Source organism: Macaca fascicularis, chromosome 16 (assembly GCF_037993035.2).
Source record: "Macaca fascicularis isolate 582-1 chromosome 16, T2T-MFA8v1.1".
NCBI lineage: Eukaryota > Metazoa > Chordata > Mammalia > Primates > Cercopithecidae > Macaca > Macaca fascicularis.
This window is the reverse complement of record NC_088390.1, coordinates 55,944,848-55,969,221: the sequence shown is the minus strand read 5'-3', so window position 1 is coordinate 55,969,221 and position 24,374 is coordinate 55,944,848. Positions and strand designations below refer to the sequence as shown.

The 24,374-nt window shown below is 41.4% G+C and overlaps 2 protein-coding genes across 19 annotated transcripts in view; one reads left to right on the top strand and one right to left on the bottom strand.

Moving 5' to 3' along the window:
* LUC7L3 (LUC7 like 3 pre-mRNA splicing factor) overlaps window positions 1–12,306 on the top strand; it is a 35,763-nt gene extending 23,457 nt beyond the window's left edge. For 5 of the 18 annotated variants that reach the window (XM_015438260.3, XM_065531339.1, XM_065531341.1 and 2 more), the window contains 5 exons: window positions 809–970; window positions 1,811–2,094; window positions 2,633–2,793; window positions 6,589–6,729; window positions 6,835–8,734. In XM_015438260.3, coding sequence (XP_015293746.1) covers window positions 809–970; window positions 1,811–2,094; window positions 2,633–2,793; window positions 6,589–6,729; window positions 6,835–7,025 — 939 coding nt within the window. In that variant the 3' untranslated portion in view covers window positions 7,026–8,734. Of the gene's footprint in view, window positions 1–808; window positions 971–1,810; window positions 2,095–2,632; window positions 2,794–5,301; window positions 5,428–6,588; window positions 6,783–6,834 lie in introns of those variants that run through there. The other 13 variants (XM_074019325.1, XM_045374997.2, XM_074019324.1 and 10 more) reach the window with 13 other exon arrangements.
* Window positions 12,307–16,997: 4,691 nt separating this feature from the next.
* Window positions 16,998–22,688, bottom strand: ANKRD40CL (ANKRD40 C-terminal like). Its single transcript, XM_065532200.2, has 5 exons — window positions 22,649–22,688; window positions 20,661–20,749; window positions 19,938–20,040; window positions 19,177–19,337; window positions 16,998–17,264 (listed from the first exon to the last, which is right to left on the bottom strand). The coding sequence occupies exons 1-5, from the start codon at window positions 22,686–22,688 to the stop codon at window positions 17,121–17,123; spliced, it is 537 nt and encodes a 178-aa protein (XP_065388272.1). The 3' UTR covers window positions 16,998–17,120.
* Between the last annotated feature and the right edge of the window lie 1,686 nt (window positions 22,689–24,374).

The window sequence follows — 24,374 nt, the reverse complement described above, 5'->3', positions numbered from 1 at the left end:
ACAGTTAGTAGGAACTCATTTTTATCTGAGAACCTTTGAAAATTATTCTGATGTTCTAAACTTAGAGTCAGCACAATTTGTAGGCCACAAGGTCTGTGGCAGCTACTAAGCTCTGCCTTTGTGCAGTATGCAAGCAACTTTAGATAGTACAAGAAACAAACGGGTGTGGTTGTATCCCAATAAAATGTTAGAAAAAGGCCTCCCTGGCTTGCCAATCACTGCCTTAAACCATAAATTTCCATATGAGCCTCGTTTTATTTTCATTTTTGTTGTAATAAATTACTCAGTACATACTTATATCTTTGTTAAAAATTAATACACCCTTAAAATATCTTATTATTTTAATTGAAGAATAGAATATATGTGTTTCAGACACTATTGATTGCAGAATATAATTGGTCATTGGTTCCTCCATATTGAATAGGATATGTTCAGATTATAGTCAATGTGCTTAGTTCCTTAATTAGTTTTGTGTATGGACATCATATCCCTTGACCCTAAGCAAGGAATGAATTCATACTAAAATAGGTGGCTTTCTGAAAGGTGGTTTAAATTTCGTAAGGTAATGTGTGTGTTGAACATTGAACAGTGGGTCTCAACATTTTTTCTGGGTGATTCAGCAAGTTAGTTGCTGTTGCCTTAAACGTCTCTCTTTAAAAAAAGTTGACCACTTGTAGCCCAGTATTACTGATTTGGGGAAATGGGAAAGAGCAATTCACACACATTAGAAATCTTTTCTAAATGTTGAGTACTTCTTGAGATTTGTTTCTCTTCCTCAGATGTTCTTGTAACTGATTTATCGTTTTAGACAATTGAAAGTTTTGCTGCACAAGAAAAACAAATGGAAGTTTGTGAAGTGTGTGGAGCCTTTTTAATAGTAGGAGATGCCCAGTCTCGGGTAGATGACCATTTGATGGGAAAACAACACATGGGCTATGCCAAAATTAAAGCTACTGTAGAAGAATTAAAAGTAAGTTTTTTTGTTTGTTTGTTTTGAGGCAAATTCTTGCTCTGTCACCTAGAGTGCAGTGACATGATCTCAGCTCACTGTCACCCCCACCTCCCAGGTTTAAGCAATTCTCATGCCCCAGCCTCCTGAGTAGCTGGGAGTACAGGCATGTGCCACGAGGCCTGGCTAATTTTTGTTTTTTTGTTTGTTTGTTTTGTTTTTGAGACAATCTCACTTTGTCACCCAGGCTGGAGTACAGTGGCATGATCTCACCACAACCTCCACCTCTGGGGTTCAAGCAATTCTCATGCCTCAGCTTCCCGAGTAGTTGGGATTACAGGCATACACTACCATGCCCGGCTGATTTTTGTGCTTTGTTAATAGAGACGGGGTTTTGCCCTGTTGGCCAGGCTGGTCTTGAACTCCTGCCTCAGGTGATCCGCCCTCCTCAGCCTCCCAAGGTGTTGAGCCACTGCGCTCGGCCAACGTTAAGTTTCTTCTAAAGATACATTTTAGCTATTTAAAAAAAAAATTATTTTAGCTATAGCTACAGCTTTTAGCTATCACTAGCTATAGATAAAAATAACTATATTTTAATATGGCTTAAATGTGAGTTCCTGTGAGTTTTTGCTGTTTATCGAACTATGAAAGCACTTGATTTTCTTAACTCTCGCATGCCAGAAATTTGGGAAGAATATATCCTGAGGATTTAGACAAATAATACCTTGTGTATGTACATGGTGTTGGAATGTCTATATTTCCCTTAAGGGCATCAATTCCATAAGTTGGTCTACAGATTACTTCACATTAGTTGACCATTGTTAGTTACATTTGTATAAGAATCCAACTTGATTTTTCTAGGAGAAGTTAAGGAAAAGAACTGAAGAACCTGATCGTGATGAGCGTCTAAAAAAGGAGAAGCAAGAAAGAGAAGAAAGAGAAAAAGAACGGGAGAGAGAAAGGGAAGAAAGAGAAAGGAAAAGACGAAGGGAAGAGGAAGAAAGAGAAAAAGAAAGGGCTCGTGACAGAGAAAGAAGAAAGAGAAGTCGTTCACGAAGTAGACACTCAAGCCGAACATCAGACAGAAGATGCAGCAGGTCTCGGGACCACAAAAGGTCACGAAGTAGAGAAAGAAGGCGAAGCAGGTATATATGGAACACCTAAGACTGATGTCCAGCTCATAATGAGTGTGCAATAACAATAATAATTACTAGTATTATTCCTCAGAATGGTAGTTGGGAAGCTCTTAAGCATCTTTAAGTGATAGAATGGGTTGTGAGAGCAGAATCAGTGAATAAAATAGTTCCATTTTTGGGGCAAGTTCTGTGCTATTTCCCACCTGTCTAGGAAATTTCACACAATCTTTTTACAGTTAGCATACCTGATGGTCTCTTAAGTGCTTGTCTTACTCATTCCAAGAAATAAAATATGAAATCAGCCATACTGTTTTAATTATAACTACAAATTGAAGAAGAGTCTTAAAGAGCACAACGATAACCATCTTAGCACTATTGGAGATGAATTTAGAAATATTTTCAATAATGTTTAGTTCTTAAGATTTCTTATGTAAATAGTTTGAGAAAAAGGGTAAGTTTTGCTAAGTCTTGTTAATTAATAATATCTACTTTAAGGCCTTTACTCACTGTAATACTGGCTGAAGTTACCTTTTGGTTTTTTATTAAGAAGTAGAGATCGACGAAGAAGCAGAAGCCATGATCGATCAGAAAGAAAACATAGATCTCGAAGTCGGGATCGAAGAAGATCAAAAAGCCGGGATCGAAAGTCATATAAGCACAGGAGCAAAAGTCGGGACAGAGAACAAGATAGAAAATCCAAGGAGAAAGGTTAGTTTATATGAGAATTCAGTTCATTAAGAAACTGTTTTCACACCCTAATTGCCCCACTCACTTTTCTCCAGACACAGACAAAGATCCATTTCATTCATACTCCTTTTTACTGTGAGGAACGCCATTCAGTAGGAGACAGGCGTTCTTTCCCCGTCTCCTACTTAGATTTGTGAAAATGACAGTTTATCTGGTGTTTTGATGCTAAACCGCATCTTTCAGTTGATAACCTGAAGGTTTTTCATGTAGATTCTTTTAAGTATTATATTAACTTTCAGGGTTATTAGGCATAGGATTATATTACCTTGGTTGTTGGCTACCTTTTTTTTTTCTTCACACTGCAGTGTTTCATAATGTGTCTTATAAAGTAAGTGTACATTGTTGCATTAGTCTTCATTTGTAGCATTCATTTAAGTTAGTAGTTAACGTCTAAGTCCCTGGAAGTTGAATTGCTTATATGTATCTTAACCATGTTTTCAGTGGGATCAACATGCTCTTTCCCCTCTTTTTCTTTTTCTTTTCTTTTCTTTCTTTCTTTCTTTTTTTTTTTTTTTTTGTGGCATCCCATTAGCTGATGTACTGTGCTGTTAGCACTTTTAATGGACTTTTTAATTTTGTGTGGAATGTTTTCACAAGAATATTCTCATCTAACTTAGCCTTTATTGGAAGATAATTCTGTTAACCATTAGGCTCTCCTTTCTGAATTTTGTGTTCTCCAGATTCTTTTAGTGTCTTTTATTTTGCACTGAATGAGCTGTTGTGCTTTGCATGGTTTTAGGAATGAGAGAAGGGGCCTATTTCTGATTTTCTCAGCTCTCCTTGTTTCATTTCATTCTACCTGTCTCCATGTTTAATCACCAGCATAATATATGTGCTGCTATTTAGGTTTATTATACTTGTCTTTTATATGTTGTTTATTATATCCTTCAATAGAACTGTTCTGGTTTTTTGTTTTTGTTTTTCCTCTAGACTCAGCTAGAACTAGCGGCACAAACCATGGATATATTTTTTGGCCTCTGCTTTTGTTTTCTTAAAATAAGCACAGTCTTTTTCTGAAATATTTAACATATATTGGCTTTTTCTGTAATGTGGGAAAATGTTGAAAACTTACTGCCAGACGTGCTAGTGTTTGCCATTCAAGTTGAGAACTCGCTTCTCTGATTCAAAAGGCAATTGCTACAATGGGTTAACTGATTTAACATTAGATTTAAGAATGTTTTACCCAATCTTTTTGCAAGACTTTCTGTGTAATTTATTTTTGGGTTGAGAGGTCAACTCTCAAGAGCCAGGTATGACTGTCAGGTCAAATTAATAATATTTGTCTTGAGAAAGTTTTTAGTTTTACATTTCCTATTGTTAGCTTTAGTTGCTCTATTCTGTGTTATCATTTGTGCCATTTAAAATTGTTGGGTTGATTTTTAGGGATAAAAGCTAGCTAGCCTTCATAACTACTTGAAGTCAAAGTTGAGTAGTACATGACACTGGCCTGACTCAAAACAGGCATATTTGTGTAATTTCTGGATAGAGCAAAAAGATGTCCAGAGTTGCTTACCTTTAATCCTAAAATTGTAATGATGATGACATGAAATTTAGTAAAGCTTTTTGTTTGTTGTTTTTTCAGACAGGGTCTTACTCTGTCATCCAGGCTGAGTGCAGTGGCACGATCACGGCTCACTGCAGCCTCCACCTCCCTGGCCCAGGTGATCCTCACACCTCAGCCTCCTGGGTGGTTGGGACTATAGGTGTACACCACCATCCTTGGCTAATTTTTTTTTTTGGCGGGGGGTGGGGGGTAGAGATGGGGTTTTGCCATGTTGCCCAGTCTGATCCTGATCTCCTGGGTTCAAGCAATCCTCCTGCCTCAGTCTCCTAAAGTGCTGGGGTTATAGGTGTAAGCCACCATGTCTGGCCCCTAGCAAAACTTTTGTTTAAGCAGAATAAGCTGAGTTATGTTTAGATTAGCAACAGACAGGGATTTTCCATGTGAGACTTGGTGGAAAGAGAGAAGATACTGAGAAAACTGTATCAGTCTTGTCTTCCATAATTGGGTATGCTATGATAGAGTTAAACATTGGAATCTCTTTTAGAAGTGATATAATTTATTGGCATTTTGAAAATGCTATGTAAAAATTAATTAATTAAAAATCAGTGTGCAGATGAGTGGATGAAAAAAAAAATACAGAAAAGAAACTACCATGTAGCCATCTAGGTAGCCATCTAGGCACTCTTATAAATGATTGAAGATCTGGACTTTGGAACCAGTTGTGAGCCACAGTGGGCATATAATAATGGCAAATGAGAAAGAGCAAGTTTATTACTCCAGGTGCTATGATAGAAGCAGTTTATCTCACTCCACAAATGAAAAGTGGTTTCTCACACAAAGCTGTCGGCAACCAGTGTAAGGTGCTCTCTTTGTCAAGAGAGTTTCCTTTTTTCATCTATAGCCCTAAAATCCACCACAAATTGTGGATGTCCTTAGGACTATTAAGATCTACCATATTTACATAGGGCAGAAGATAAGATTATTGGACTGACTACTAGTCCTCTACGGGACAACAAGACGACTCTTCCTCATTGAAGCTACCTGTGCACCGGAGAGGCCCATAAGGCACAAAGGGAGGACTTTCCCACAAGGTCAGTTAGAGCCCACTGTCCTGGCATAGTTCTCACAAGTGGACAGACAGACATGAAGCAAGTCTTGCACTTAACTACTTGGACGTGGCTTGTGTATTTTGCAAGTGTTATGGACTAAATATGCTCTTTTACATAAGATCTTCAGTTCTCTTGAGTGGGTGCCCCTCCCATACCATATTTTGTTTTCATTACCATCTCTCTTTCCTAGATATTTGGTGTTGTGTCTTCATAACTGTGCAGAAATTATGTAGAGGGTTCTGTTTCTCTTTAAAATGTCTTTTTGTCTTATTAACTACTCTGCCAGAACAGCTATTCTTAGTAAGGGGAAAAGTAATTTTTCCAGAAAGTTTCTAGTTGACTTGAACATTTTCTGTAGAAATTTTTTGTTGGGGGAATACTTGGAACTGAAAAGGCTAGACTATGCTTGCTCTGTGTACCACTTTTACCTCTAGTCTGAGGTCTTACCCATCCAAAGAATAGTAGAGGAAAAAGTTGTTTACCTTTTTCATTCTTCATTTGCAGCTGAGTTGAATTTTAATTTCTCTTTTTGGAAAAACAACTCTCAGATGGCATATATATGACTTTTCTTAGCAAAGCACAAAAGTTGAGTTGCTTAGATTGGGATTTAAGATCATTTTCTTTCATTAGGCTTATCCTTCTTGGATATTCAAATATATATATACACACACATGTTTTTTGCATTTTAAAATATGTAATTGTATTTTTAAAAACATGCCTGTTATAAACGTTCAACTTTTTCTCACCTTTTGGGGTCACCATTTTTACCCTTCTAACTTAATAATTGAACCTCACGTGAACATAGTTTTGTATGCTGTCTTTTATACCTTTCCCAGTGCTTTTTGATGTTTTTTACCCACAATGAAATTTATTTAAATATTACATTCTGCAATGTGCTTAATAGCTTCTCAGCAATTGAGAGAATTTGCCCACTATTTTACCTTTTGCTTCCTTGAATTCCCCTTCCTGCCTTCTCTCCCATATATTACAAATTTTGTCCCTTTGGTAAATTCACCAAACTGTTGCTTGCAGTCTGTGAGAAATGATTGTCTCTCATCTCTCAGTTGTTTCACTTTTTTTCAAAATCATGTCTTTATTGTATTTTACTTTAAAATCCATGGTCAATGTCTTCTTTTATGGCAGAAAAGAGGGGATCTGATGATAAAAAAAGTAGTGTGAAGTCCGGTAGTCGAGAAAAGCAGAGTGAAGACACAAACACTGAATCGAAGGAAAGTGATACTAAGAATGAGGTCAATGGGACCAGTGAAGACATTAAATCTGAAGGTGACACTCAGTCCAATTAAAACTGATCTGATAAGACCTCAGATCAGACAGAGGTAAGTGTATTGTTTCTCACTTTGATTAGGGCTTTTTGTTACTGTTTGACAGTGCAGCGTAAGTATGCACAGATGAAGATGGAACTAAGCCGAGTAAGAAGACATACAAAAGCCTCTTCTGAAGGAAAAGACAGTGTAGTCCTGCAAAACATTTTGAGGTACATTGTTTTGTCTCAGCTATTTTGTAGCAGACTCGTGCCCCCATTAGTGTGCCTCTTTGGAAATTATTGCCCACATTTGTAATATAGTCGCCATTGAAAAGTTAATTATCCTTTTTTTAGGGATTTTGCTGTCATTTCTTTTTTTTTTTTTAATAAAAAGGTTGAACTGTTTTTTTTTTTTTCTTTTTGGTATTAAGTCCATCTTGTGTTGGTACATTGGCAGAGACATATGCTTTAAAAACTTAAATATTTCGGAGGCACATGTTGGACTACTTTGTTTTAATTAAACTGCTAGTATTTCTTTGTCAAGGATGTTTCTAGTTTTTTGCTTTATTGCCTTGCATTCTAATGCAGTTTGTTCTGTAACTCGAGAGCCAGTAGCATTGGATTGATGGAAGTGTAGGGTTTATGAATTATTGCAGCTGACTACCATACCTCACACAGCGTTGGTGTTGTGAGCGGCCCATGAAAAGCCAAATTAAAAATCAAGGATTCAGTCAAACTAAGCAGGTACTCATGCCAGGTACTCCTTTCTCTACCCACATCCATGTTTGAATGCTATTGCCTGTGATCTTTACGCTTAACTGTTGTGTATCTTTTTTGTTCTTTACAAGAAGTGCAGAGGGGTTTTTTGTGTATTGCGTGAAAACTTACCAAATGTTAACAGAATGGAATTTTTTTTCAACTGTATGTAGGGCTGCAGTGGTGGCCAGAATTAGATATCTTTAAAGAATTTTAAATACAATAAACACTTCATATTATTCGCCTTGTTACACTCAATGCAATTCTCAAGTCTATAAGAGGTATGTGCTTAATATTTCCTACTGTGTAGGAGAATTTGCAGTCAGCCATAGGTATGTAGGAATAGTCACTCACTGGCTGATACATTTAAAGCAGCAGTGTGAATAGCAAGGACAGACACCTTCAGTTTGTGAAATCAAAGAACTGATGCACTATATAGAATGAATTTGGGTTTTTTAAGAACTATTAAAAGTTAGGTACTGTAAGTGTTCTTAAAACCTGTAAACTTCATTCTGTGGGCTAGTGGCGTGGGACAAAATATTCCTAATGAAAGGAAGTACCAATTAGTTTATTTGTTGATGGCATTCCTCTTTTGGGAAAGCAATGTAAGATTATATCTGTGTGTGTCATTCACACGTAGGGAAGCATACACAGGCACATGGCTTTAAGAACCACACTGATGCCTTGATAATTAAAAAGAATACAAGCATTCCATATACACATGTTAATTAGCAGTTAGTGACTGGGCCAACACTTTCTCATAAAAATTGGCCTTTTACATGTTGTCTAATTATCATTTTTCCCCAAATTTTGCGTTGTAGGACTACTGTTCGAAGATTTTTGGAAGAATACTGAGAACGGCATAAAGTGAAGATCGACATTTAAAAAATGAGGTGAAAGAAAGCTATAGTGGCATAGAAAAAGTATAAAGCTCAGTTAGTTTTATTATTATTATTATTATTATTAAAAGTTAATTCAGGACTGATGTGACCTACCAGATTTCAGAACATGTGTTAATAGTATATATGCCACTGAAAACTTAGGTCCTGTATCATACTTTTTTCTTTAAGACTTTTTAAGAAATATTACTTAAACATGTGGCTTGCTCAGTGTTTAATTGCAAGTTTTCATTCTTGGACTTTGAAAACAGGATTAAACGTTAGTATTCGTGTGAATCAGACTAAGTGGGATTTCATTTTTACAACTCTGCTCTACTTAGCCTTTGGATTTAGAAGTAAAAATAAAGTATATCTGACTTTCTGTTACAAAGTTGATTGTCTCTGTCATTGAAAGGTTTTAGTATTAATCTTTTTCTAATAAAGTTATTGACTCTGAACTAGTCCCCTGTTTTAAATACAAGAGTTACACTATCACTAGAGGTGTTGGTGTACAGTTTTATCTAATTTGTTCTGTTTAAGACTAATTTTTATAGAGTTTCTAATGTTTTAAATAATGGTGCTTCAATTTTAGGTGGTTATGAATAAATTTGAATTTTGCTTTTAATAGCAAAGATGTACAGTGAACTAGAATATATTTTTACATCCCTGAGAAATTCCTTTAGTAGAAAATTCCAAGTATCCTTCTGACAAGCACTCTTTAGCTAGCTAGCTATGAAATAATGATGTAGAAAAGCTTTCAAGTGCTAGTTTTTGTTAAGTCCTGTATCAAGATTTCTTCTCACCCGGTCGTGTCAGTTTATAAATGTACTTGTGTATAGGGTGTGTAGTATATATGGCAAGGGTTCCCCCCCCCCCAAATGATTATTTTTGTGTCACATCTAGGAAAACTGGCAGCATGTTTCTATCTATAGCCAGCTTCTTCAACTGTATAAAAGTATTCTCTCCAGCTACGTATATACACACGCACATATATATCATAGCAATTCCTTGTGGTTTATAACTTTCAAATACTGCTATCAGTTTATAGGTAAAGAAACTGAGTGTGTTAAATGATTTACCCAGGGAGGGTCTTGTGGCTTCATGTTTATGGATTTGCTAGGTCTCTGTCTCATGGTCCACTGCCTAACTGTTAAGACAGTGTGTTGATTCTAATAGGCATGATGAATTGTTAAAAGAATTTACTAAAATCTCTTCCACCAAACTTTGAAAAATAATGAAGCCCCCACTTTAGAGGCTCTGTTGGAAACAGTGCTGTGGAGACAGATCCCTCCTGGCTCCCTAGCTGATCCTGGAGATGCAGCAGTAGATGAGTGGGTTATCTCTGAATTTGTAAGAGATGATTCCCATGAGGATTAAGATAAAATGGGAAGTAAAATCTAACAAACACAAAGATAGCTCCCAGGCACTGCTTTGTGTAGTTTGACAAGATTGTGGTTGTAGTAGCAAAGGACTTAAAATGATAGTTTTTAAACCATATTCTGTCCCTAAGTATTAAAAAATCTAGGAAGTTATTAAAATACAAGATTTGTTCTGCTCTGTCTCCTCTAGAATCAACATCTAACTTAAATGAAGTATAATCGATGAGCTCATATGAAAAGGCTTCCTCTATGGACGCTTAGATCTATTATAACTATTGAAGTTACCTGGGATTTGGGGGCGGTGGGAGGAGGACCTGCCTCCTCAGGGCAGCTATGACTAAGGCCTGGCTTTAGTATGGAGAGAGACCTAGAAGTTGAATTTTATACCCAAAATTGATGTGGCTGAAGAGGAACTGATTCTTGGTAACCATCTCATAAGAATCCAGTATTGAGACCAGTTCAGTAGAAGAAACAAACATTTCTGCCTTGCAGACCAAAAAGTTATTAGTTGGGGAATATATATTTTCTCTTTGGAAAGTCTTTAAGGGGAGCAAACCAGTTTTAATCAGATTGCTTGGGAAGTTTGAAATCTGCAATCAGTTGGTCTTAAAAAAAAACCAACAACTTTATTTTGGAAATTTAAAGACATGCACAAAAGAGGAACAATATCATTAACCTCTATTAACTCATCACCAACAAGACTCATGACCACTCTTATACTTCATGAGTGATTGTATTTGTATCCACTGTCCCCTATTATTTTTGAGCAAGTCTCAGACACACCATTTAATCTGTAAATAATTCAACATGTAACTCTAAAAGACAAAGACCTCTTAAATAACAGTTCATTAGTATAAAACAAATTGGGTAAACTTTTGTCAGTCATCAAACTATATAGCACTGGTCCAATAGTTTAATTTCCATTGAGCCTTTCAAGAGCACCGACCAGTCTGCTGTTCAAGACATCCTCTCCTCTGGTATGTAGAGATGATACATATCATGCTTCTTTTTGTTAAAACACTTTTTTTCCCCTTCAAACACAGTCCAGTCATTTTTCAGTTTGGGTTGAAACATCCTTCTTGTTTTCTTGATCTTGAGCTTATAATAACCTAGTCATACTGCTCAGCTCAGATATTTTTACCCCCTCTCCTTAGGCATTCTGGTTCCTTAAATATAGTTAGTGTCACAGAGGATAATCAACCTTATTTCCGAGGTCTGAGAACACTTGGACCACATTGGTTGAGCTCAGCCACCTTCTGATTGAAGTTTTCAGAGTTGTAAGAACTGAACATTTTTATGGCGGAAGTTCTCTGAGCCCTCATCCATTCTGTTTTTAAAAATGCATTGCCGATGGGCTATGTGAGTATGTTTTTAAACATGTTATGTGCATGAAACAAAACACCTGAAGTTATTATTATGTATACAATTCTGTGGGATGGGACTTCATTCAGGGTTAGTTTTCAAGTTTGATTTCCTGAGGGATTTTTTAGTTGTTTGTGAAAGAACCCCAGGTCTACTTTTGAAATTTTGTATTATAATTGTAATGTTGCCCATGGTTAAAAAAAAAAGTGTTTAGTGATCTGTCTCCTATTACTCCTCTCCCTCTGTTTTTCCTCTGCAGGAGCTTGCTGCTGTTAACAGTTATTCTTCCAAGTAGTTTCTTTGTGGGGAGATGGGAGGTGGGAGAAAATATAAACATTTATGTATAGATCTTTCAAAATATATGACGGTATACACATATCTTCTGAGTCTTGCTGTTTTTACCTGGTAATATTTAGAAACATTTATTTTGAGATAAAGGAGACAGCACTTTTAAGTTGAACCTGTAGTTTTAAAAAGTACATTTCAAGTAAGCCAAAGCAGAGAAGTAAATGTATTTTTCATTGTTGTATCAGAATTTTGAATTTACTATTTTAAAAATTCAAGAGTTTTGTAGCTGATCTATTTCCTCCCCTCAGCCATCCCAAATAGGTCATTTGTCAACAGATTTAAGAATGTTTAGGAACAACAACTTTGGGAAACGGGAAACAATTTGGCATAAGTGGGTGTGCCATAACCTCTCATAGCCATTCACTCTCGGATACATACCCTAGAGAAACTCTCACACATGTGTACCAGGGGATGGATTTAAGCATTGCGTGTAATAGGAAGAAAAGAAGAAAAAACCTGAGAAGACCCTGAGTGTCCACCAACAGTGCGTTGGATAAATACTGTGGGTATATTCCAACAGTGGAATTCCACAGAAGTGAAACTGAACTGCAGCTCTGTATGTGAACATGGACAAAACTCAACAACAGAAGGATCAAAAAAAGCAAGTCAGAAGAAGACATCACTGTGGTTCCATTTCGATGAAAGTCAAAAACAGGCTGTCAAATACATGATAAAAGGAAACGATTAAGACAACATTTAATGTTAGCCGTTCTGACGGAGGGAGAGGTGATCGTGAGGGCAGAGAGGGGTCTTCAGAGGAACTGGCGAGGGTCTGTTTCTGAAGCCCTGTGGGCATTTTCTTTTTTAAGCTGTATGTTTATGTGCTTTTGTATGTACGATATTTCTTAATAAAATTTAAAAAGAATGGGAAAAAGTCTTGGCGCAGGTAGTTACTAATAGATATATAAGCTGTAGTGTATTTCATAAAACTAACCATCAGTGAGTGACAAATTTAAAGATACTGTTTCTTGAGTGCCCAATTTAAGGTTTTATTTTGTTTGAGACAGGGTCTCACTCTTGTCACCCAGGCTGGAGTGCGGTGGCACGAGCTCAGCTCACTGCAACCTCTGCCTCCAGGGTTCAAGCCATTCTCATGCCTCAGCCTGCCAAGTAGCTGGGATTGATTACAGGTGCGTGTAACCACACCTGGCTCTTTTTTTTGTATTTTCAGTAGAGACAGGGTTTCACCATGTTGTCCAGGCTGGTCTCAAACTCCTGACCTCAAATGATCAGGCCCACCCCGGCCTCCCAAAGTGCTGGGATTACAGGTATGAGCCACTGTGCCCAGTCTTCAAATTGAGGTCTTAATTGTAGTTCTTAAAAAGCTAGAAATGGCGACAAGAGCAAGACTCCGTCTCAAAAAAAAAAAAAAAAAAAAAAAAAAGCTAGAAACGAGACCTAAATGTATGTTTTCTGTGTGATATCTTATTTTCATCTTAACATAATTTCTACTTGTCTGCCAGCCAGGGAGCTGATGCTTTTGTTTTCCTGTCTAAGCAGCTTCCAAAGAAGCTTTTCTCAGATTTATGCCATTCTGCGAAGGAAAACTGCTGGACTGTGCTGTACTCCTTTCCCTGGCCCAAGTTAGATTGTCACTTCAGAGAGGCTGCTGCTTCGGCCTTGTTCTAATTTTAGTAGGGGCACCGTGAACACAAAAATGTTTACTCTTTAAAAAGAGGAAAGTGATGGAAATTTGAATTGCACTTGTAGATTCATAAGGCTCATATAACTAAGGCCCTACGTCAGTTCACACTAGCCCTGTTACCCCTCAACTATGCCCCAGGTAAAACTTGGATCCCCTCAGTATGAGCATAGGGCTTGGTTGTGAGTTCGTCCAACACACATCCCTGAGTGTTCCTATGTGCTGTGGAGTAACTGATACCTTTGGATACACCAAGGTGCAGCTTTAGCCCCCTCCACTATGGAATCTGTCCTCACTACAGCAGTGGCACCCTCAGGGCCGTGCCTTGTACGTAGGACTTCTGAAAGGGGAGTGGAAAGGGGTAGGGCTGTGAGTTACTAATCACCCTATTAAAAGTGCACAGAGGTTATGAACAACTAAGAATTCTAGGTCATTTCATATTTCAACCTAAATGGTTCTGGGACTTATCAGGATGGCATTTTGGTAAGGCCATTTTAAAAATCGGTGGAATTGGCCGGGTGCGGTGGCTCACGCTTGTAATCCCAGCACTTTGGGAGGCTGAGGTGGGTGGATCACGAAGTCAGGAGTTCAAGACCAGTCTGGTCAACATAGTGGAACCCCATCTCTACTGAAAATAAAAAAAAAAAAATTACTGCGCATGGTGGCGGGCCCCTGTAGTCCCAGCTGCTTGGGAGACAGGCAGGAGAATCACTTGAACCCAGGAGGCAGAGGTTGCAGTGAGCCAAGATTGCGCCACTGCACTCCAGCCTTGGTGACACAGTAAGACACTGTCTCTAAATAAATAAATAAAATAAAATCAGTGGAATTGCACCTTACTCAGGGATTAGTTTTTTATAATCAATGCATGAGGTGAAGACTAATCAAATTACTCTTGAAGCTTTTCAAATTTTGTTTTACTGATAATCTGCAGCCTTAAGACTTACTTGTGTTATAGAAAATGAGTTTTGGCCGGGCGTGTTGGCTCACACCTGTAATTTCAGCACTTTGGGAAACTGAAGCAGGCACATCACATGAAGCCAGGAGTTTGAGACTAGCCTGGCCAACATGACAAAACTTTGTCAAAATTTTTTTTAAAACATTAGCTGGGCATGGTGATGCATGCCTGTAATCCCATCTACTTGGGTGGCTGAGGCATGAGAATCACTTGAACCTGCGAGACAGGTTGCACAGTGAGCCGAGATCATGCCGCCGCACTCCAGCCTGGGTGACAGTGATACGCGCCCCCAAAGTTTTTTGTATTTTTTTAAGAGATAGGGTCTTGCTACGTTGCTTAGGCTAAACTCGAACTCCTGGGATTACAGGCGTGAGCCACTGTGCCTGGCCTCAAAGTTTAAAAAAAAAATGCAGTTTAGAAGCTGAGCTGCACTCTGCTGAAGTGCTTCTGTCACCTTGTTCCCGGAGGCCACAAATAATGAGCAAGTTGCAGATGGTCTCAAATGACATTTTCTGAATGAAACAGGACACGCTTATTATTATTGGAACCATGTTTCTCTGAACAGTTGGGTAAGATAAATCTTGATGTGCTGCCTATGTGTCCACTGCCCTTCATCAAAGTTGAACTACTGAGAAATTGGAGTTGAAGGAACAGTGGCTGACGGCATGTGCTGGGATGCAAGTAAGACATTACACTTTGGCCATAAGGAGTTTTGGTATTTTATGTATACCTCTCCCACAAGGATTAGAGATGACTTCGTGGTCTAGGAGGAACAGGTATGTAAAGTGACAGTGTGGTGTGTGTGAGTAAAAGTGGGTAGATAGGGTCAAGCCATTGCATGAGCCTGTACAAGGTGCAAGCAGAGTTATTAACTAGAATTTGGCAAGGAAGCTGACCCGGAAGGATCCTAGGGAGTATGTTAGGGAGGAACATAGCATGGGATGTGATGACAGCTCACTTTAGACGTATGTGAGGGCACCAGCTGGTGTTTCAGTTTATTTAACAGACCAGTGGTGTGGGCTGTGCCTCGCCTACTCTGTAAGTGGTATGTTAAAAATGGCCTCAGAGGTGTTAATCGTTACTGGCTGGGCATAGTGGCCATGTCTGTAATCCTAGCACTCTGGGAGGCCGAGGTGGGAGGATCACTTGAGCCCAGGAGTTCCAGACCAGCCTGGCCAACATAGTGAGACCTTGTCCTTTTTTTGTTTTTTGAAACGGAGACTCACTCTGTCTCCCAGGCTGGAGTGCAGGCTCATTACAACCTCTACTTTGCAGGTTCAAGCGATTCTCTTGCCTCAGCCTCCTGAGTAACTAGAATTACAGATGTGAGCCACTGTGCCTGGCCAAGACCTCGTCTTAAAAAGTAAAGTTTAAAACATATTTGGACAGATGCGGTGGCTCACACCTGTAATCCCAGCACTTTAGGAGGCCGAGGCGGGCACATCACTTGAGGTGAGGAGTTTGAGACCAACCTGGCCAACATGGCAAAACCTCGTCTCTACTAAAAATACCAAAGTTAGCCAGGCATTGTGGAGCATGCCTGTAATCCCAGCCACTTGGGAGGCTGAGGCAGGAGAATTGCTTGAAACCGGGAGGTGGAGATTGCAGTGAGCCAAGATCGTGCCATTGCACTCCAGCCTGGGTGACAGTGAGACTCCATCTCAAAAAAAAAGGCATTATTTCTCAACTCAGAAATCATGCCATTTTGTAGATGAATTTAAAAAGGTGTAAACAGGAAGTGATAGTATGGGACACGTTTAAAAATGAGGACAATTGGCTGGGCACAGTGGCTTACACCTATAATCCCAGCACTTTGGGAGGCCAAGAGATCACTTGGGGTCAGTTCGAGGCCATCCTGGCCAACATGGTGAAACCCCATCTCCACTAAAAATACAAAAATTAGCCGGGTGTGGTGGCACATGCCTATAGTCCCAGCAATTCAGGAGGCTGAGGCAGGAGAATCACTTGAACCAAGGAGGCAGAGGTTGCAGTGAGCCGAGATCACGCCACTGCACTCCAGCCTGGATGACAGAGCAAGACTCTTGTCTCAAAAAAAAAAAAAAAAGTAAAAAAGTTAGTGGGGCCTGAGCACAGTGGCTCACACTTGTAATCCCAGTACTTTGGGAGGCTGAGGCGGGTGGATCACCTTAGGTCAGGAGTTCAAGACCAGCCTGGGCAACATGGTGAAACCCCATCTCTGCTAAAAATACAAAAATTAGCCGGGCATGGTGGTTCATGCCTATAATTCCAGCTACTCGGGAGGCTGAGGCACGAGAATCGCTTGAACCCAGGAGGCAGAGGTTGCAGTGAGCCAAGATCATGCCATTACACTCCAGGCTGGGCAACAGAGTGAAACTCTGTCTTAAAAAAAAAAAAAAAAAAAAAAGGGAACACTAATAGAACTTGTGTTGCCAAGTGGGTCCTGGCTTTCCCAGCACCATCAGCTCACCCTGCCCATGTGGGTTCACGTGAAGAGACCCTGGCCATTTGTCCTGACTGAATCTCATAAAGCACACCTATACTCATCAGGATTGGGGCACAACTCTACAAAATAAACTGCCCTTGTTGTAAATATCATACCTTGCGATGTTTTTTATAGCTGTTTGTCAAAACCCTGAACTTAACTCTTCTCCTAGCCCAGAGAAATTGGAGATGAGGAAACAATAATTTCTTACAGTTCAAACATGAAGTTAGGCAAATTGGTATATGCATCCAGACTTCATTATTTATGAAATAATGATTTCAGTTTTTGATTCCTAGGATCGATTAATCATTTATTTATTTATTTATTTCAAAAGAGTCTTGCTGTGTTGCCAGGCTGGAGTGCAGTGGTGCAGTCTCAGCTCACTGCAACCTCTGCCTCCTGGGTTCAGGCGATTCTCCTGCTCAGCTTCCCATGTAGCTGGGACTACAGGTGTGTGCCACCACACCTAGCTAATTTTTGTATTTTTTTTAGTAGAGACGGGGTTTCACTATATTGTTGGCCAGGCTGGTCTAGAACTCCTGACCTCAGGTGATCTGCCCACCTTGGCTTCCTAAAGTGCTGAGATTACAGGCATGAGCCACCACGCTCGGCCATTCCTGGGATTATTTAATAAGTCATTTTTGCAGCTTTGCTATTATAGCAGGGCCTTTCTGTCAGAGATGGTATATATTCTGTCAATCCGGAGCTTCCATTTTTCATTAAAATGAGTTCCACTTCCTGAGAGTCCTGCAGTCTTCGAATGTCGTTATCCTTAATGTGGAAAAGAAATTATATCATACTTAATAAATTTGAATGTAATAGAAAGACTTAATATTAATATTGTTCAGCATCTTGGGTTCTGAACCCATATTTTTTTTTTCTTTTGAGACGGAGTCTTGCTCTTGTCACCCAGGCTGGAGTGCAATGATGCAATCTCAGCTCACTGCAACCTCTGCCTCCTGGGTTCAAGTGATTCTCCTGCCTCACTTGCTCACTGCAACCTCAGCCTCCTGAGTAGCTGAGATTCAGACACACGCCATCATGCCCAGCTAATTTTTGTATTTTTAGTAGGGAGGTTTCACCATGTTGGCCAGGCTGATCTTGAACTCCTGATTTCAGGTGATCTGCCCACCTCGGCCTCCCAAAATGCTGGGATTACAGGTGTGAGCCACTGCGCCCGGTCACTATAAGACAGTTCTGGTGTTTTGGTTTTTTTGTTTTTTGTTTTTGAGACAGGGTCTTGCTCTGTCACCCAGCCTGGAGTGTAGTGGCACAGTCACAGCTCATTGCAGCTCCAACCTCCTGGGCTCAAGCAGTCCTTCCACTTCCACTGCAGCCTCCCAAGTCTACCACACCCAGCTAATTTTTGTATTCTTTTTGTAGAGACAGGGTTTCACCATGTTGCCCAGGCTGGTCTCAAATTCCTGAGCTCAAGCAATCCACCCACCTCAGCCTCCCAAAGTGATGGGATTACAAGCATGAGACACCACACCCAGCAGATTTTTATTGTTAAGGTATCTGGAAGGCATGATCATCCCTTGACATGTTTACAAGGAATATACACTATCAGCCAAGACGCCAGTAAGAATTGCCAAAGGCACAGCAGCTCACCACCTGTTATCCCAGTACTTAGGAGGGTGAGACCAGGGGTTTGAGAACAGACTGGGCAATATAGCAAGACCCATTTCTAAAAAAAAAAAAAAAAAAAATTAACAGAGCGTGGTTGTGTGTCCCTGTAGTACCAGCTACTCTGGAGGCTAAGATGGGAGGATCACTTGAGCCGAGGATTTCGAGGCTGCAGTGAGCTATGATCATGCCATTGCGTTCCATTGTGGGTGGCAGAGTGAGACCCTGTCTCAAAAAAATAAAAAACAAAAAAATTGCCAAAGGCATTTTGAAAGCTTTAAAGAAAAATTTTCAAAGAAATAAGATTTCCTTTCCAAAATTAAAAATTAAGATCTGTATTTTGAATCTGGGAAATATATAAAAATGCAAAACAATTTTTGTTTGCTAATATTTCAAATGCTTAGCAAACCCACGCTTTGCTAAGCAAACAAGGACGGGTTTGTGTTTTCTTTCCTGAGGACTATGTCATTTTATGTTAACCAGTCAGTTTTGCAGAGATCGGTAGGGCCAAAAGCACTGAACTAAAGTCTTAAATTGGGGAGTCACTTGTCATTCAGAGGTTTGTTTTTTTTTGAGACAGAGTCTAGCTCTGTCACCAGGCTGGAGTGCAGTGGTGCTATCTCGGCTCACTCACCGCAACCTCCGCCTCCTGGGTTCAAGCAATTCTCCTGCCTCAGCCTCCTGAGTAGCTGTGATTACAGGCACCCACTGCCATGCCCAGCTAATTTTTGTACTTTTAGTAGAGACCGGGTTTCACCATGTTGGCCAGGATGGTCTCCATCTCCTGACCTTGTGATCCCCCCACCTCGGCTTCCCAAAGTGCTGGGATTGTACTGGCGTGGGCCACTGTGAACGGACCATTCAGAGGTTTTCAAAAGGTTTATGGATTAGATGTGCAAATCTTAAAAGCGCGGGATTGAAAATGACCTAGCTACCATGTTTGGTTATTCTGCAGCCAGGATTTCTGGTGTCATGAAATGCAAAAGTGTAAACGATTGGCTCCGAGAACATGATGTCACCCACTGTGATTCTGCATTTAGAAACTCTTAACCCTTACCTTTCTGAGCAGTGTGTTTGGTAGCTTTCTGATCTTCTCCACTTGTTCTGGGTTAATCCCCAGTTCACAGCAACTCACTTTTAGTAGGTTTTGGTAACTCAGTTCTTGCCTCTTCAGTTCAATTTCAATGAAGTCATTTTCTTTGGGGTTCTGAATTCTGACTTTAAGCACAAGCTCTAAATCACCCATAAATTCAAGTACAATTTGTAAAGGAAACAAAATACCTGTTAGAGATTTTCATATCTATTATTATGGCATAAATAATCCTAAAAACTGAATGTTAAGTAGACATGGAGCTTTCACGGGCACATACACACTTTGCATTAGCTGAGGCTTCTTTTCTTGGAGTGTTGGGCAAGCTCCAGGATGTATGCCCCCATTATATCCACTGAAAACAGAAAGCTTGCAGCTTTAAGCCAGCCAAGGATTTAAAATATGCAATGGATATTTAAACACATCACCCTTGGGCAATACATAGCAGGCGCCCATACCTTATCTGGTAAGCTTCAGGGAAATGTATAGCCCTGGGGGCCCTGGTGTCCTTAAAGAAGCTACTGTGCAGAGGAGCAAATAGCTCTTGAGATTCCTACCCACCACCCCCACTCCTCCAGAAATAGGATAATTCTAGCATCTTTTAGGACAGTGGCATTGTATTCCAACTTAACTGTCCTGAGAAGATACAGTATGAACTAAAAGTCCAAATGGAAACCAGAATGTCAGTTTGGCTTTGCTACATGGTCACGTAGGGGCTGAGTCTTCACCTAGACAGATGTCGTTGGGTTTCCTGTTATCACTTGGATCCATTGGCAAGTGTGGATCTGTGCCTTGTTGTTTATATTCACTGGCGAAAGAATCAGGAGAGAGCTGAGAAGGAGCAGTACCTCACCAGTTGGCTGTCCGCCAGACAAAGGACAAGGATGCCCCACTTCCATTTCCTGCCCTGCAGCTTATCCTCCCCTTCTCAAGGGAAAAGGCAAGTCAGGAAAAGGGCAGTAATGACTTTCAGTCTTGAAGAGTAATTTTCTTTAATCACCACCCAAATCATGAAAAGGAGCTGAGACAGTATTTTTAAATGGTGCGTAATCTGGGGAAGAAATATTTATAATCTCTGTGCTTAGCTCAAGTTTTTACTTAAATATTTTTGGCACAGAGTGCTTTATGTCTTCAGTTCTCTAGCAGAGATACACAGTGAGGAGGGTGCCTTTATAAGGAGAAATTTTCTCACCCAGAGGGAAGGGAAAGGAGTGAATATTTAAAGTGCTTTGCATATGCCAGGCCTTTTGCGTACTTCTTTCTTTCTTACAATATCCACTGAACATGTTGAAAGCCTGCTTTGCACCAGGCACTGGGCTAAGGCCTGGGGAAATAATATTCAAAAATCCCAAAGATATCTCCGTCCTCCTGGAGTTTGCAGGTTAGTAGAAGAGACAGATGTTAATAAATGGGAAATCACAGTTGTGGGGGGCATGATGAATGTGCAATACACAATACTTTGAAAGCATGTTAGGGGTCAAGGGAGGCCTCCGTGAAGGTTGATTATTGGAGCTGACATCTGAAGGATGAATAGGCTTAACTAGATCCAGAGGGCAGAGGAGGTGAAGAGCTTTTCACAGGACCCTGTGGAGAGTTCAGGATGGCTGCAGGGCAGAGAGCATAGGGGGACTGAGTGTTAGACAGGCTGGCAGGGGCCAGTTAGTCCAATTACGTAGCTCCTTGTCACATGAGATAAGATACGCAATAAGGTAAAATATACCCTGGATTTTGGAGGCAATAAAAAATTTTCATACTTATATGTTGATATAATGATTTGTATATAGTGGGCGAAGTATATTATTAAAATTAGTTTCACCTGTTTTTACTTTTTAAAACGTGGCTACTAGCAATTTTAAATTACATATGCGACTTGCGTTACATTTCTATTGGGCAGCATTGGTCTAGACGAAAGGTTTTGGTCTTTGTCTTAAAACACCACCAGGCCATTCTAGTTTTTAGCAGAGAGCTGTCATAATCAGACTTGAATTCTGGAAAAGAGAAAATCCTCACTGTCCGCAAAAGAATCTTGTGGGGTATGGACATTATTATTTTCATTTTCAGACAGGAAAATTGAGGCTGAAAGGGGAAGTAATTTCTTCAGGGTGGTAAATGGCCAGACATGGATGTGACCAGGGCCAACTACATAATTTGCAGAGCCGAGTGCAAAAGGAAAATGAAGAGGAAACCAATTTCCCCTTCTCACAGCCGCTGCTGCAACCCAGGGCAAATGGGTGACGCCCAAGGTATTGCGACCTCCCCACTGGAACGCGCCAACTAGCTGGATGGGGGTGGGTGAGTGTGTCCAGGGCTGCCTGCCACTCCTCAACTTCTGATCCTTGTTTTGCCTGGGCAAAGGTGACAGCGGAATGAGGGACTCTGGCAGAGGGTTACAGCAGTGGTGGGGCTGGTCTGGGTGTGGAGACCATACACATGAGCTGAGGCTCCAACTCCCAACCCTGGCACATGCTCCATTGTCCCATCTGACTCCACTCACAAAACACGTTCAAGGCTAAAATTATGATACATTTCAAGTCAACAACCACAGAATGTTGAACCCCAAGCCAGGGCCTTTCTGAATGCAAGGCCCTGGGCAACTGCACTGATTATAGCCTTATGAAGTCAGCCCTGTTTGTGCCACCCTGCCAAATGCCTCCAAGGAGATGAGACGCTCCTGCCCAACTCAGCCCCTTCCCAGAACAGGAATAATGTCCCCTCCCCTAGTGAGCGGGGATCTGCAGTCTTCTCTTTGCCTTTCAGTGCTGGACCCTGGAGGTGGCTCAGGGCTGTGGCCCCTTCTCAGGCAGCCCCTGTAGCAGCTGGGCCGCGGCCCACCTGCCAGTACCTGACCTGATACCGATACCTGATACAGATACCAGTACCTGACCTGAAACGAGGCCTTCCTGCCTCACTGCTAACTCACCCAACACACAGCCCGAGAACTTTCCCTGCCCCCTCCACTAGGTTTGAAAGCATTTTATTCTGTGATCAGTGTCCAGCTCTGTGAATGGACAGGGTCTCATAGAGGTCACAAAGCATGCCCTTTGCACTCAGGCAGATTTGGGTGTGAATTCCTCTGCCACTTGGCAAATTTGATACCTTGGGCAAGTTATATACCCTCTCTGATCTGAAAATGGGGTTAACCATCCTACCTCACCAGATTGTAAGAAGTCGATGACAAAGTACACAGAAGGTACAACTTCCTAGCAGTGGTAAGCACCAGTAATTGCCGGCTGCTGTTATTATTTATTGTAGCTATAGACACTTGCTTCCTTCTGAAAGGACATTTGGTCTAGTTGCTCTGCTTTTCACTACCCCACTGGCAGAGTGGGGGAGGACACGGGGCACTGCTGGAAACAGCCTCACCCCTGTCCCAGCCTTCCCCAGCCCCCTGCCCCATCCTCCTTGAGGACCATGTTGGGAACAGGACTCCCAGACTCACCTGCTGGCTTCTCCCCGATATCCTGTTCCGGTTCAGCCATGAGTCACCTCAGTAGTCCGTCAGATGTGCGGCCCCTCTCGCATTTATGCACAAGCTCCCAACCAAATAAAAAGCACTTTCTACAGCCTCAGCACACCTGTCTGCAAGGCAACAACAGTGTGTTCTTGCCAGCCCAGTGAGATAGCGCAGGGTCATTTTTATTTTATAGACAGGGAAAAGGAGGCTCCAGTGTGTGGCATGATTTGCACAGGGTGAGGCCAGTGAAGGAAGGTACTGAAGTTCAAGGCTCCAGACTCCCTTCTTAGGCTGTCTCCACTGGAAGATGGTGCAAACCAGTAGTACCCACCCAAGGGAATGGTGCCCTTCAGAGGGGAGGCCTGAGAGGCACAGCAGGCACCCAGCCAGACCCGAGAAGGGGGCCAGCACCTCCTTGGAAAAGGTTGGTAGCTTCTTCATCAGGGGTAAGAAAAACCAAACACTTTGTTTCTTGGTTTGAATGGAATCTTCCTCCCCATTTCGCTGTCTTTTCTCCCAGCCCCTTCCTCAGCAGCTGTGCATGACAAGAAAGAAGCAGAAAGACCCTTCCTTACCTGGGAAAATGACCTTGTTGATGATCCTGGATCCCCTGATTCTAGACATCAAAATGGAGGAGGCAGAGGCTGGAGCAGGAGGTTCAGTGAAGAATGGGTGGGGCCGGTCAAAGTCCCCAGTGAGGCTGCTGCCTCAAAGGCAGCCTGAAGACAGGAGGAGGTGCACAGATAGGAACCCAGATGTTCGGGTGACACTCACATTTCATTTAACCCTCCAATGACAAAAGACGGGCAAACAGACGGGGCATCAGGGTGGGCCTCAGCATCAAAAAACTAGAGGGAGCTGGCTGGGCGTGGTGGCTCATGCCAGTAATCCTAGCACTTTGGGAGGCTGAGGTGGGTGGATTGCTGGAACTCAGGAGTTCGAGACTAGCCTGGGCAACTCGGTGAAACGCCGTCTCTACTAAAATACAAAAAATTAGCTGGGCGTGGTGGCATGCGCCTATAATCCCAGCTACTCAGGAGGCTGAGACAGAAGAATCACTTGAACCTGGGAGGCAGATGTTGCAGTGAGCCGAGATCGCACTATTGCACTCCAGTCTTGGCGACAGAGCAAGACTCCATCTCAAAATAAATAAAAAAATAAATAAAATAAAAAAAACACCAAAAAAAAAAAACCCCAAACAACAACAAAACAAAACAAAACAAAACAAAAAAAGCCGGAGGCAGCTATGGAGATCGTAGCCCACCGGTTCTCAAACGTGGTGTGCATTGAAGTCACCTGGGAAGCTTTAAAAACTGTGGATGCCCAGGTCCCACCCTATAAAGAGTCTGATTTAGTTGGTCTGGATGCAATCAGAGCCCCAGAACATTCAAAAGGTTCCCAGCTGATTTCAATGTGCAGCCAAGACTGTGAACCACTGATTTGGCCAAACTGCTTAAAGGAGCAAACAGGGAAACTGAGGCCTTAGGAAGTGAAATGTTTACCACTAGTCACGTGGCCAGTCAGGCACAGGCCTGGCACCGGACCTGGGTCACCTGGCTGCCAGGCTGACGCTGTCTTCCCAGAACGCTGGTGTGTCTTTCTGCAAGAACAGGGGAAGGGTGGGGTGGGGCAATGGAGAGGCGGAAGTAGCAGGGATCCCCTGGCCCGGACTCTGAGAAAATACACTTTGGCCAGCCTGGCTGCCAGGGTG